Genomic DNA, 12,952 nt, shown 5'->3' with positions numbered 1-12,952 from the left:
TTGGGATATATACCTTCTGTGTGCAAGCCTGGCTATAGTTCAGAATCCCAGCTCTGTCTATCCAAGTCCCTAGTCACCCAGCCTCTTTCATGAACGCTGGGCCTGTCAGCTCACCTGCTTTCAGCCAGGTAGGCAGAGGGCCTATTCTACCCGGTGCAGGACACCTGTCTTGTCCGACCACCCCCACTGTCTTGGAGAGTCCCCTAGGAGGGGTGAGGGGGTACTTCTGAGTCCTCTGGCCCCTCTGAGCCTGCTGGGAGCAAGGCCAGATTGGGGCGGCAGAAGCGATTTGGCGGGGAAGGAGGGCCGGCTTTGTTTCCAGGGTTGGCTTTCCAGGCCGGCGCTGGAGAACATACTGTCCCAATTAAGAGCCCTGTGTTGTGTTGTGTGTTTTCATGGCGTTTGGGAGGAGTGGTGGAGAGGAGAGACTCCTGTCAGGCCTGCAGCAGGAAGGGCTTTGTGGAGGGTGACCCATCTCTGATGCTGGCTGCTGTTATGGGTTGTCCTAGGTACCCACACCCCACTCTCTGGCTTTCTGGATAGTGGCTTGGTGATGAGTTAGCCCTGGGCCTCCCCTTTGCGTGTATGAGAGTAGGGGGCTAGGAATCATGGAAAGGCTGGAGTCAGCCATGATGGATGAGAGTCCCGGAAGGCTAGAGTGTGGAGCCTGTCATGGGCTGGTAGGTGGCAAGGCAGGCTGCAGGCCAGCAGTGAAGACCCGGGATCCCCAATGCCCACCTGCAACTTTACTGCAGCCCCAGCAAGAACAGCTCCCACCGAGCCTTCCCTGAAGGGCTGACCACGTGTCTGTGTCCTTGTCTTCCTCCTAGAACTATGCTGCCATGAAGCTGGTGAAGCCCTTTAGCTGAAGATGTCTACTCTGGAGAAGGGGCCACAGGCTGCTTCCTGGCCCAGGACCGGCTGCTCCTCCATTCTGCTGGGGCCTGGTGGTCTTGCACATGCTCACTGAGTTCTTGGGATTACCCTATTTTCCTCATCCTTTTCTCCCCAACCCGACTCTCTTTTGAATGAACTCTTGACTATCTCAGGATAAAGCAGACAGATCCACAGACTGTGTTACTGTGTGTCTACAATCCCTGAACGAGGGAGACTATGGGTGGTAGGGGTTGTCTGTGGAGACAGGGGTGCCAATGGGATGTTATCATTTCTGGGCCAGCATTTTGGAGGCAGAAGCAGCTAGGGCAGAGGTCTTCAGGTTTGATATCCGGCCCAGTGGCCAGTATCATCCGTCCCCTCCCTTCTGCAGAACCCCTCCCCCCTCCTTTCTGGGGAGGCTGTCATTTGTTCAGGTAAGAGACTTGACTGGGAGGGTGGCCTGACCTCTGACTTTGACCTCGTCACACACACTTCCTCCCTCCTCTCAGCTCCCACACCCTGCTTAAAATATCTGCCTGGATTCAGACACCTTTTCCTTGTGGTCTGAAGCTTGGCCTTGGCGTTGTTCTGAAATTTCCTGCGGGAACCAGAGTAATCCTCAGGAGCAGCAGGACCGTACTCAGAAAACGCAGAGCTGGAAGGCTTTGCTCCAAGGCTTCAGAAGAGAGGCCTCTCTGCCTCAGGGCAGGGAACGCTGGCTGTCTCTTCCTGTCCACTGGGAGGCTTCTCTTATTTCCTACTATGAGCTGGTTCTCCTGGCCCAGGTCCCTGGATCCTGGAGGGATCCCCCACCCCATTATCCCCCACTCCTCTCACCCTCCCAGGACTGTGGGATTCAGGCTGAGGCGCCACCCAATTGACATGATGGAGCTGGTACCCTGTTACTCTTGCTTCATGCTGAGCCAAGAGAACCTGGCAGCCAGGCCCTGAGGGCTTGCTGCCTGAGCCCAAGAGCCAGGGACACTCCTCTCCCAGAAAGCAGAGCAGGGACAGGGCTGCAAGCTCTTTGAGAAGGTCCCATGTAGTGAGGAGGCTTTGCTGGTCTGTGCTGTGTCCACCATTATGTGGCGGGAGGGATGGTAGCCTTTGGAGGAACCAGAGGAGAGGAAGCAAAGGTGCTCACCTCAGGATGGGTTTGGCAGCTTTGCCCTTAGGATGCCCTGAGGATTTCTGAAGGTGTGGAGGAGGAAGAGTCAGAGACACAGTGGAGGGTGGAGCAGAGGTGGTTTCTGCAGACAGAGAAAATGTTAATTTGGAAAGGAAAAGAAATCCAGTAAATAAGCAAGTTCGTGTTTTCCCCCAGGGTGCTAGACTGTAAGAACTGCAGTTTCCCGGCTGCTTTGAAAGGGTCTAGAGGCTACTGTGGACACTATTGACTTTTCTATTCTGGATGATAAGTAATAGGAAATCTACTCAGACGAGTAAAAAGAACTCAACGATTTCATAGAAATGAAACATACCAAAGGACAGGCTTCAGGCAAGACTTGATCCAGCTTCGCACCCAAGGTCTTGTGATCTTTCTCTGTTCTGCACCCCTTGAGTGGGTTTTGTTTACAGTTCGCCCTGTTCCTAGAGTTGGGCTTGAAGCTGCTTCCTGAGACCACACGAGCCATTAAGCAAATCTCAAGCATGGGAGTGGAGCTGGGGATGGATGCCGAGGGAACACATGTCTGGCCAACATGTGTGATATTGAATTGCTTCGTGTAGCAGGCCTAGGGTGGGCTCCGAGGCTGTTCCCACTGAGTTGCATATGGCTCCCATAGGCTGAGGAAACATCTTCTCAAGGGGAGGAGCTTTAGAGAGGCACACTGCTCTGGGACTAGGAGGGTGGGAGACCTTTGGGGGCCCAGTGGTTACATTTGAACAGGGCTGAACTGTGTCCTGGCCAACAGGAGGGTGTTCAAAGCACTGACAGGTAAAAGGGGCCATAGAGCCCCATGGAGTCAGCTAGTCAGCAGGGCAGAACTTCAAGTGGTTCCAGAGAGGAAGGGAAGGCCAGAAGGAAGGGCAAGGCCAAGTGCAAGGACCCTTGTGTACTAAGGAGACTGAACTTCATATGAGGCCAGAAGAGAACACAGGAGGGTAGATGCAAAGGTGGGCTGACCTTGGTCAGAACCATGTGTTTAAAAAAATAATTCTAGTCTAGTTTTTCTTCTGGGAGATGAGAGGCCTGTAGGATCAGAGTAGCTTCAAGTATGTAACCACAGTGGCGGACTGTCCTGTTGGAGACAGAGGCTGGGGAGCTCACTTGTGTCTCAGTGTGGTGTGGCCTTAGGTTACAGAGGCCAACAGGATCCTGGGCAGCTGGCGTCTGAAGGCTGTTCCAGAAGGCTGGCTCAGTAATCAGAAGTTAAGGGTAATTTACTCACTCATTCCTATAAGAAATGTACATGGAGTGGGGGCTGGTACAAGGCAGGGTTCTATAAGATAGGCATAACCCTGCACTCGGAGGAGGAGGTGCAGGCTGGCAGGTGTAATGTAGGAAGGACAGGCATCGTGAGTCAAGAGCAGGGTGGGAGAAGCAAAGATTTGCAAACACAGACCCTCACGGGAAATGGAATCCCCACACAGGCAGGCTCAGGCACAGGCTTCCAGCCAGGCTACTTTTCCCTCCACACATCCTGCTCTGTGGCAAGGTCTGAATACAGTTCAGATCTCAGAACTGCTGTGGGGAGAGCAGGGTGCTCCATACAAAGGCTGGGCCATACAGTCCCTGCCCCTGAACTCCAGGGGTGAAAAGGATCACACAGTGTAATCCCCATGCATGGCCTGAGGTTCCAGGACTGTGGGATGGCAGATAAGTTCCAAGCTACCCTGTACTGTCTGGTTTTCTCTGCAGCAGACAGTGGGACTGTTTACCAAATCCCTTTTGGACAAGTGGATTCAAATGCATTTAGATATCGGGTATTGGGCTCTCCCCCACTTTATAGAAAGTTCTAGAAAGCTTCTTCCCTATAGCCTTATTCATTCTCTCTTCTCCACCTATATGATCAGACACATCAAAGTAAAGCCACTGTCCTTGGCAATGGCAGCTCTGGGAAGGGGCGTTGTGACAGGGAAAGGTGGTGGGGGAAGTGGGGGAGCCTTGGGCATTTCTGGAAAGTTTTCTACCAAATAAAAACACATGAAGAGATGCATCATCTTCTTGCTCTTACTCTTATAGGGAAATGGAGTGATGGCATCAGTGACTGTTGTCCTGGGATTGAGCTGGGCCGGGGCCAGGGAGCTGACACACAGGGCATGGCTGAATGGAGGGGAAGGAGCCAAGCCCTTAGCTGTCTGGCTCTAGGCCAGATGCTCTGCATGCAGGGTCACAAATTCTCTACACCTCAAGGCCCCATTGGTTGTGTTTCCTGGCTGCTGAGCTCCACTCACTCCCCGAGACCTGTTTAAACTTCCACCACACCGAATAAGGCATGTGTGGGTACCACAACATCATATGCTTTGTGTGTGAGTTGATCGTGGTGTGTGTGTGTGTGTGTGTGTGTGTGTGTGTGTGTGTGTGTGACAGTCAAAGGTTAACCATGCTCTTACCTTTTTTTGACAGGGTCTCTCACTGAACCTGGAGCTCACTGGTTGGCTATGCCGGCTAGCCGGTGAGCTCCAGGGACCTGCTTGTTTTTGCTTCCCCAGCATGAGGCTCACCAACCTGCATAACCATGCCTGGTTTTTTAAGTGGGTGCTGTGGGCTCTGAACTCAGATCCTTGTAGTTTTGTGGCAGGCACTTTACCCACTTGGCCATCTTCCCAATTCATATTATACACATTATTTATTACAACCCCCCCCCCCCCAGATGTAGCCAAGTGTTTTATTCTAATAAAACCCGTGCATTGCTGTACTGTCCTGGTAGCATGACTTACCCTCCAGGAAGTGGTACCTTTTCCTAATTCATGCAAAGGCACTGCCTAACCCTTCCCAAGCCAGCCTCTACCACCCTTCCTGGCTCTCAGAGCTCAGGGCTCCTCGGCCTTTTCATAAATAGTCCATAGCTTCCACAGTACCCACAGTCCCTCCTCTCTCTGGGCTTGGATTGCCTGTGAATCTAGAGTGTCCCCAGGGTCTTTTATGGCTTCTGATCTCCCACTGCAGATCTCACAGGCAACCTCTCTGGCTTTCCTTGACCAGAGTGATTCTACCAAGCTGTCTAGCACAGCTTCTCTCTGAGCTGAGGTTTGTCCTTGTTAGCATGAACTGTTGACTTGAAGCAGCCTAGAATCTCCCTAAAAGAGTCTCAACTGAATAACGGTCTTTATCAGGTTGGCCTGTGGGGAATTGTCCCTGTTGATATGGGAGGCACACACCAGCATGGACATGAGCACTCCCTAGAATACTTACTAGCTGAGTATAAGACAGCAGCGTGTGAGCCAGCAAGTGGCATTCTCCCATGATTTCTGTTTCAGCCCCTGCTCTGGTCCCCTCAACCATAGACTGTGTCCTGAAAGTGTAAGGCAAATAAACCCATTTCTCTAAGTTGCTTTTGAGTCAGAATGTTTTATCACAGTGATGGAAAGGAAGCCAGAACAGGTGCCTTTATGCCCCGAGGGTGACAGTGGGTCCCTTGCTCTTACTTCTTCTTGCATGGTGCTGACCAAGGTTCTCACTCCGCACGTATGTCCACTGCCCAGGCACGAGGCTGGACATGGAAGTGTCCCAAAGCCCTGACTTCCCAGACACCCACACTCAGCAGCAGGTCAGCAGAGCTGATGCTGGTGGTGCTCCAGTATCCTGCGAGCGAACAGGCTGCTTCTCAGCCCAGTGTCAGGGCTCATATACTATCATGGCCAGCTGCCGGCCTCCCTGAAGTGTAGAGCCCTGCCTTTTGTCTTAGCCTCTAGTCCTCTACTCCTTGTCCCCTGTCCTCCCTGGTCCCCTCACCCCGTCCCCTGGCTTCCTTCACTGCCTCAGGAGGGAGCGGGACTCGCCTCCCCCTGCTCCTGCGCTCTGCCCCGCCTCCCCTGAACTCCTTAGCACAGCACTGAGATGGCTGCAGCCCAAGAGACCCCAACATGTTTCCAGGGCTGGGGTCACATCTCTGTCTTCAGTTGGGTCCTCTACTTCTTTCACTGAAGGGATTTTGTTCAGGGCTGACCGCAAGTCCCTTAAACAGCCAGACTCTCAGAACCCACTCAAAAGGACTTTATGTTTGGAAATCCTGTCAGTTTCCAACACTGGAGATCATTCTGGAGGCAAAGTGAGGAGAAAAAAAATCTCCCTGTTAAAACTCAGTTCGATCAAAGGTATGACCTCTTATATTCCTGCCTCTGCTGTTTTTAAAGATTTTCAAGAGAGATTCTACACACATGCACACATGCATATCTACACAAACATGTAAATGCACAAAACGCATGTACACAAACACATGCACAAACACACATGCACATCCATTAGCACAATCATGTACATACAAATCATGTGTACATACATGTTTGTCTTCTACAAACATCAGTACACATGCACAAGTACAAATACAAACACAAAACACCATACATGCATATACATAAACACACAAATAGGTATACTCCTTGCAAATGTGAAAACAAATACAGATGCATACATTATGCATATATAAACATGTATATGTAAATACACACAAAAGGCACATACAAAACACTGTATATGCACATACCTAAACATGTACCCACAAACACATGCCCATGAAAACACACATCACACAGACACATGCAAACACATGCACATGCACACACTCACACACTAGTAGACATTGAAATCCACATCGTTTTCTACTTTTTATTGATCTGGTGTGGACAGTTCTGGCTGGGCAGACAGGAAAGTGAGCAGACCAAGAAACCGCTGGACGCATGGAGTGACTGCTCCTCCCCTTTGTACCCCAACTCTGGGAACCTCCAGCTTGTCTCAATCCTTTCTTCACGTGTTTCATCAATGTGGGATTACGGGATTTCCAGAGAAGCCAGGTGGGTACCCCTGCCTGGGAGCTGGTGACAGCCAGGGTGTTGTGAGGGTTCACCCGGGTCACCAGTTCCCTCCTCCCTGAAGGATACTGACACACACAGTCACTTTCCTGACCCACGCTCTGGGGAAACAGTGCCTACCCCAGCTCCTCCCTGTGACCTGATGCTGGGTTTGCTCACTTCCTTCCCTTTCTCCTCCTCTCTCTAATGGATGAGGTAGATGTGGGCAGAAGCTAATGTGTTGTGAGAGACAGAGGCAGACAGGCAGAAGGGCAGTGACAGCACTCCAGAAGCCAGGGCTAGCACCTGCAAGCCGGGGCTCAAGTGGTTCCTGCCCTGGTGGACAGAGCCAGCTCCTCTTTGCCTTCTCCACTCACTCAAAATGTGTGAGAAAAGGAGGAGATGAGCAAGGACACACCCTGTGTAAGCCCCACACTCAGCTGGGCTGACCTGGCAGCTGGTTTTCCTAACCCAGCTGGCTGTGGGCTCAGGGCTTTCCTAAGGTTCTACTTTCTTCGTATGTGCGTGTGTGTGTGTGTGTGTGTGTGTGTGTGTGTGTATTAGGGAGGTATGCTCTGCTCTAGGAGAGGGCAGGAGCTGACCCAACCCTTGTCCTTATGCTGGGTTTGGACCCACCTGTGCCTTGCCTGGTTCAGACCGAGGCAGGAAACTGCTTTTGTGCTGGTTCAGCAAATAGTCCTGGGAACTTTCAGAAGATCAGTTTTCAAACTTGAACAAGTACAAATGGTAAAAGACCAAAGTCTACAAGAAAATCATTCACAGGAGTGGGCCCATTTTTACACACACACACACACACACACACACACACACACACACACACACAGTGGGACCATTCACAGGCACATAGTGGGACCATTCACACACACAAGGGTCCTTAAATGCCTTCTACATCATTCTCACCCTGACCTGCTTGGTCCTCCCTATCAGGCTAACCTCAGAGAAGAGGAGGAGGGATCAAAGATGCCCCAAAGGGAACAGGAAAGGACAGCACTGCCCCAAACTCCAGGAACAGTACCCTCTTGACCTCTCCAGAAGTGCAGATGCAGCTGGCTGGCTCAGGGGCCGCCACTGAGGATGGATGGCTTGGGAGCACTCCCACAGGGGCCTTGCTGGCTTGGGAGCATCCCCACTGGAGAATAGCCAGCTTGGGAACACCACTGCTGGAGGATGGCTTGGGAGCACCTTCTCTACAGGCTGGCTGGCTTGGGAGCATCCCCACTGGTGTCCAACTTGGGAGAGTACCCTACTGCAGGAACCCAAGTGCTAGAGCAGTGTGGCACACTTCTTCCAGGGCCAGAGAATCACCAGCTGGAAGATCCCAGGTTACAGAGCTTCTGGGCCATGGTGGTTAAGGACAAGGTGTCTGGAACCCATAGTGCCCTGTGTCCTGTTGACAGGTCTCCACACAGCATTCCAACCTTGGGAATAATGATGGCCCTCCCTGGGGGCTGTGAGGACTCCACTGATGAGCCTGTCACAGGTGCTTGTCATGCCTTTGCGAGAAGCTCTGGGCTCCTCTGGGTGCTGAAGAAGCCTGGAAGGATGAGGAGCTCCTCCACTCTGAGGGTAATGAGGACACCACGAAGTGCTAGATGTGGGGAAGGAGCTGGGGGCACCTCTTGACATCTGAGCCTGGACCACTACCCGCCCTTGTCTCCTCCAGGGAGTCCAGGTGTGACCTTGTTTCACAACGTGCTGGGAGCACCCCAAATGTGCTGCAGATCCTGTAGACAGACCCGCCTGTGGGCTCAGCTATATTTGGTCACGGTCTTTGTCGACCTGACCATAGGCAGACACAGGCACACGCAGGAGGGACAGGCGTTCTGAGCTTTCCCTCTGAGTGTGCGTGCATGTGTGTGTTTCCCACTGTCAGCCAGAAGACACGCTGGAAACGCAGGCAGAAAAGAGTGCATGGATGTGGCCGTCATCCGGGATAAATTAATCCCAGACATGTAAAGTGCTTGCTTTCTTCATTCTCAGTTCAGCTGCAAATTCAATTATGACTCTCTGCCAGCTACTGAAATGAGGGGGATGAGGAAGTACGTGGCTAGGCCTGGAAAATGGGGCAGGGCAGGGGACCCTTCTGGATCTGCTCCTTATCCCCCCTGCTGTTGTCCCAGATCCAGGAAAGAGTGGCAGACATTCCCTAGTTCCCCAGTCAGCTCACAAGCTGGTCTGGAGGTGTGGGGGAAGTGTGGAAGTGGAGGAGACAGAACAGACAGAGAAGTCCTGGCTGAGGCTCCCTAAGGAGGCCCAGGGGCCCCAGGGCCTGGTGAGGCCTCACAGCTCACATGCTCACCCATCAAGGAGGAGAACACCGCCTCTCAGATGGAGTATATTGCCTTGGCGGAGCTACCCAGAGGTCTCCCTGGACTCTGCTGAGCAGGGCCTGGTTTGTCTTTAGACCCTCCTAAATCAAGGTCTTAGTTTACAGACAGGCCTGGGGGGAATCTCTTAGCTCAAGAATGTCCCCCAGAGGTCAGTTGCCTATGTGGGTCCCCTTTCTGTGGGTTGTGTTCATACCTGTGCTAGTCTAGGAAGGGAGGACACCCCTCAGCCAGCTGCACTCCCTCTTCAACGGAAGACAGACATGACTTCTCCTGTCCAGACCTAGGAATGTGAAGAGAATGGGTATGGTTGGTTCAGAGAAAGTGAGTAGTAGTTGAGTTTGAAAGGGTGGATAGACTGGTGGAAATAGGTTTGTTTTGTTTTGTTTTGGTGTGTGTGTGTGTGTATGTTTTGGTGGGAGAGTGGGTGGGTTTTGAGTAATCATTAAGACAGTGAAACTCAGAGAAAGGAAAGTGAGGAAGGGATGGCCTTGGTGACCTTCACAGGGAGTTATGTGGAGCCAAAATTCCTCGGAGTAAAGTTCTCACTGGGGAGGCCTTGTAAGCAGCACCTCCGTTAAGGCAGTGCTTCAGGGGAGTGGGTCTTGGAGGTAACCTAGGCCTCATCCCTGAGAGCTCAGATTGCCCCAAGAATGAGATTAGGGCCCAAGGAACACCTCCAAACATGGAGGACAGGAGGAGGGGAGAAGGGAGGGGAGACTGGGATCCAGCGAGTGTGTGTGCAGTGGGTTGCTGTGGCAGCCCTTAGTCCCAGAGCCAGGTAGAGGTCTTCTCCATCTTGGAATCCCTCTCCTGTCATGTGAGGTAGGAAAGACCTCAGGAAAGAGAAGAGACCAGAAATCCAACCTCCTCCACCTCCAGAGCTGCTTTATTTGGGGGTGAGGCTGAAGCTGGAGGCCAATCTCCCTGCAAGGTCTCAGAAGCAGCCCCCCTGCCCAAGCCAGTTCTGCACTGTGCACACCGGATACTTAATTGGCACTGGCAACAGGTAGCCATTGTTTCAGAGACAAGATCTTCAGCCCAAGTTAGCTCCAAACCCACTACGTGGCTGAAAATGTCCTTGACCTCTGGATCCTCCCGTCTCCACCTCCTTAGGGCTGAGATCACTGGCTTGCACCTCCATAGCTGGTTTTGAAATAGCTATTTTAAGGCCCAGTTTTCAGATGAGAAATGTTAAACTCAGGGGTGTCATGGAGCTGTTAAGGAAAGGTGAACCCAACACTCGTCCCATGCCTCAACCAATCTCACACTGTGGCTCCCAGATGTTCCTCCGGTGGGGGGAGGAGTGGGAGGCAGGAGGCAGGCAGGGACCAGTGTGCAGAGGTGGCACTGGCCTCATGACAAAGGCAGTGTTTGCCTTTACTTGATGATGTTCCTGGATGACTGGGAGCTAACCATGGAAGCCTTGTCCGTGGTGAAAAAGGCTTCGGTCATGGTGCCTGAGAATGCGGACTTCATGTGGAGATGGATTGAGTGATGGCTAGAAAAATGAAGGCAGGTGAGATTTTAAAATGGACTGTGTACCCTTCTCTGAGATGACTTCCCTCCCTCTTCAGGGGGAGACTGAAATGAGAGGAAGCCATGTAAACCTAGGGAGAGCATTCCCAGCAAAGGTCATGTGCAAAGCCTGTGCAAAGAACCCAAGGAAAAGAATAGGCTTGGCCTGTGGACCCTGTCTCTTGTGTAATTCACCTTAAACTTTTGGACCATTGTAATCTGTTGTCTTGATTGTCAACTTGATGGGATTTAGAATCACCATGGAAACAAATCTTTGGCGGAGTCTGTGAGGAGTTACCTTGATTCAGTTCAGGTTCATGGAGGTAGGAAGACCCATCTTGTATGGACAGTATCATTCAGTGTGCTGGGGTCTCAGACTGAATAACAAGGAGAAAGATGAGCTGAGCACTGACATTCATCTCTCCACTTCCTGACTGTGAATGCCATGTGACCAGCTGCCTCAAGCCCCCGCTACCATGACCCCCCGCCCCATGAACTGTCCCTTTGAACAGTGAGCTAAAGTCAACCTTCTCTTTAGATGTTTCTGTGGGGTATTTTGTCACAGCAATTTGCAAAGTAACCAATTAAGCCAGAGAAGGAGTCTGGGCTGTAGCTTACAGCTTTGCTTGGCCTTTGTTGGGACCCATGTGGACACCCTCATCCACTCTCGGCTGGACTGGTGACGTGGGCACAGAGCCCCTTGGCTGTCTCCTTTCCCATGGTTGGCTGCCTGGAACACAGCCTGGGCTCTGGGAAGTGCTTTAGAAGTTGACACTCTTCACTGCCCATTCTAACCCTCCCTGGGGATGTGGACAACATACTCTTTCCAGATGGGCAAGAGAGACTATTTATTTTATTTTTAAAAATAGCTTTTATTGGTTTTTTTGCCGTATTACAAAAATAATATATGTTCATTATAGAAATTTGAGAAAACAGCTAGCAAAGGGCAGAGTATGAAATAGCCACTAATCCCATTACCCAGAAGAGCTGCTGCTGCCACTTAATTCTAGAATTTCCCATATATAGAACACATGGTAGTAAGCCTGGTCTGGTGGCACCCACCTGCAACCCCAGAGTTCTGGTATCAGAGACAGAAAGGTTTGAGTTTGAGGCCGGTCTGGGTTATGTGGGGGGACCATGTCTCAAATAAGCAAGAGGGCAAGCAAGTTAGTCTTTTTCCCTGGAATCTCTTTTATTAAACACTGAACAGGGTGGGCTGGCATGGTGGCGCACACCTTTAATTTCCAGCACTCAGGAGGCAGAGGTAGAGGCAGAGGCAGAGGCAGAGGCAGAGGCATTTCTGTGAGTTTAAAGTCAGCATGGTCTACATAGTAAACTCTAAGCCAGCGGGGGCTACATAGTCAGACCTTGTCTCAAACAACACATAGTGAATAGATTATGAACATTTACAATGCATAAGATTTAAAGGCTGGTGGTAAAACCAACGCCAGTTTCCACACCAGCAGTTGAAGAATTAGAATGTTCCCTGTCACTCATTTTGTGTTTCTGTGTCAGATAGATTTCCATACCATAGCAATATTCCCTGTATTTTAGAGTTCCTTAGGATGGTCCTTCCCAGTTCTACCCTTGTTATTCTGAATTTTATGTTTAAGGTTTTATTACATCCCTTTAATATTACCACCATAATAGGTGTGATGGTTAGTTCTAATTGTCAGCTTGCCACAATCTAGATTTACCTGGAGTCTCAGTGAGGGATTGTCTAGACCAGGTTGGCTTGTGGGCATGTCTGGTGGGGGGAAATATCGATTACATTAGTTGGTGTGGAAAGACTCAGTCTGAAAGTGGGCAGCGCCATTCCCTAGGTCTGGGACTTAGACTGTGTAAGAGTAGAGAAAGCTAGCTGAACCCTAAGGGGTGGGCATTGCTTTTGGCTTGTGACTGTGAATATGGCTATGTGCTAAAGAACAGGCTGGGCAGCTGTTTCAAGTCCTCGCCACCTGCAGTTCCTGCTGTCATGGACTGTGGTCTGGAACTGTGAGCTAAAATAAACCATTTCTCCACTAACTCGCTTTTTGTTAGGGTATTTTATCACGGCAACAGAAACTGAGCTAAGGCTGTAAGTGTCAACAAAGGAATGGATAAAACAAATTGTGCTATGTTTTCATAGTGCAATTTTATTTAGTCATAAAGAATAAAATCATGTCATTTATAAAAAAAAATGGGTGTGATCAGAGATAGTCACAGTAAGCCAATGAAATCAGACTTGGAAAGATAAATCCTATATGTTTTCTCTCATT

The 12,952-nt window shown here is 50.8% G+C and overlaps 1 protein-coding gene across 1 annotated transcript in view; it reads left to right on the top strand.

The window, feature by feature from the left end:
• Positions 1-3,981, top strand: part of Dysf (dysferlin) — a 189,173-nt gene extending 185,192 nt beyond the window's left edge. The window contains exon 50 of the mRNA XM_036181918.1: positions 831-3,981. Within this exon, the coding sequence (XP_036037811.1) occupies positions 831-869 (39 nt within the window). The 3' untranslated portion in view covers positions 870-3,981. The remainder of the gene's footprint in view (positions 1-830) is intronic.
• The last annotated feature ends 8,971 nt before the right edge of the window (positions 3,982-12,952 follow it).

This window comes from Onychomys torridus, chromosome 3, assembly GCF_903995425.1.
Source record: "Onychomys torridus chromosome 3, mOncTor1.1, whole genome shotgun sequence".
Taxonomy (NCBI): Eukaryota; Metazoa; Chordata; class Mammalia; order Rodentia; family Cricetidae; genus Onychomys; species Onychomys torridus.
The sequence above is the reverse complement of the archived record's forward strand: the minus strand, read 5'-3'. Positions and strand labels throughout refer to the sequence as shown.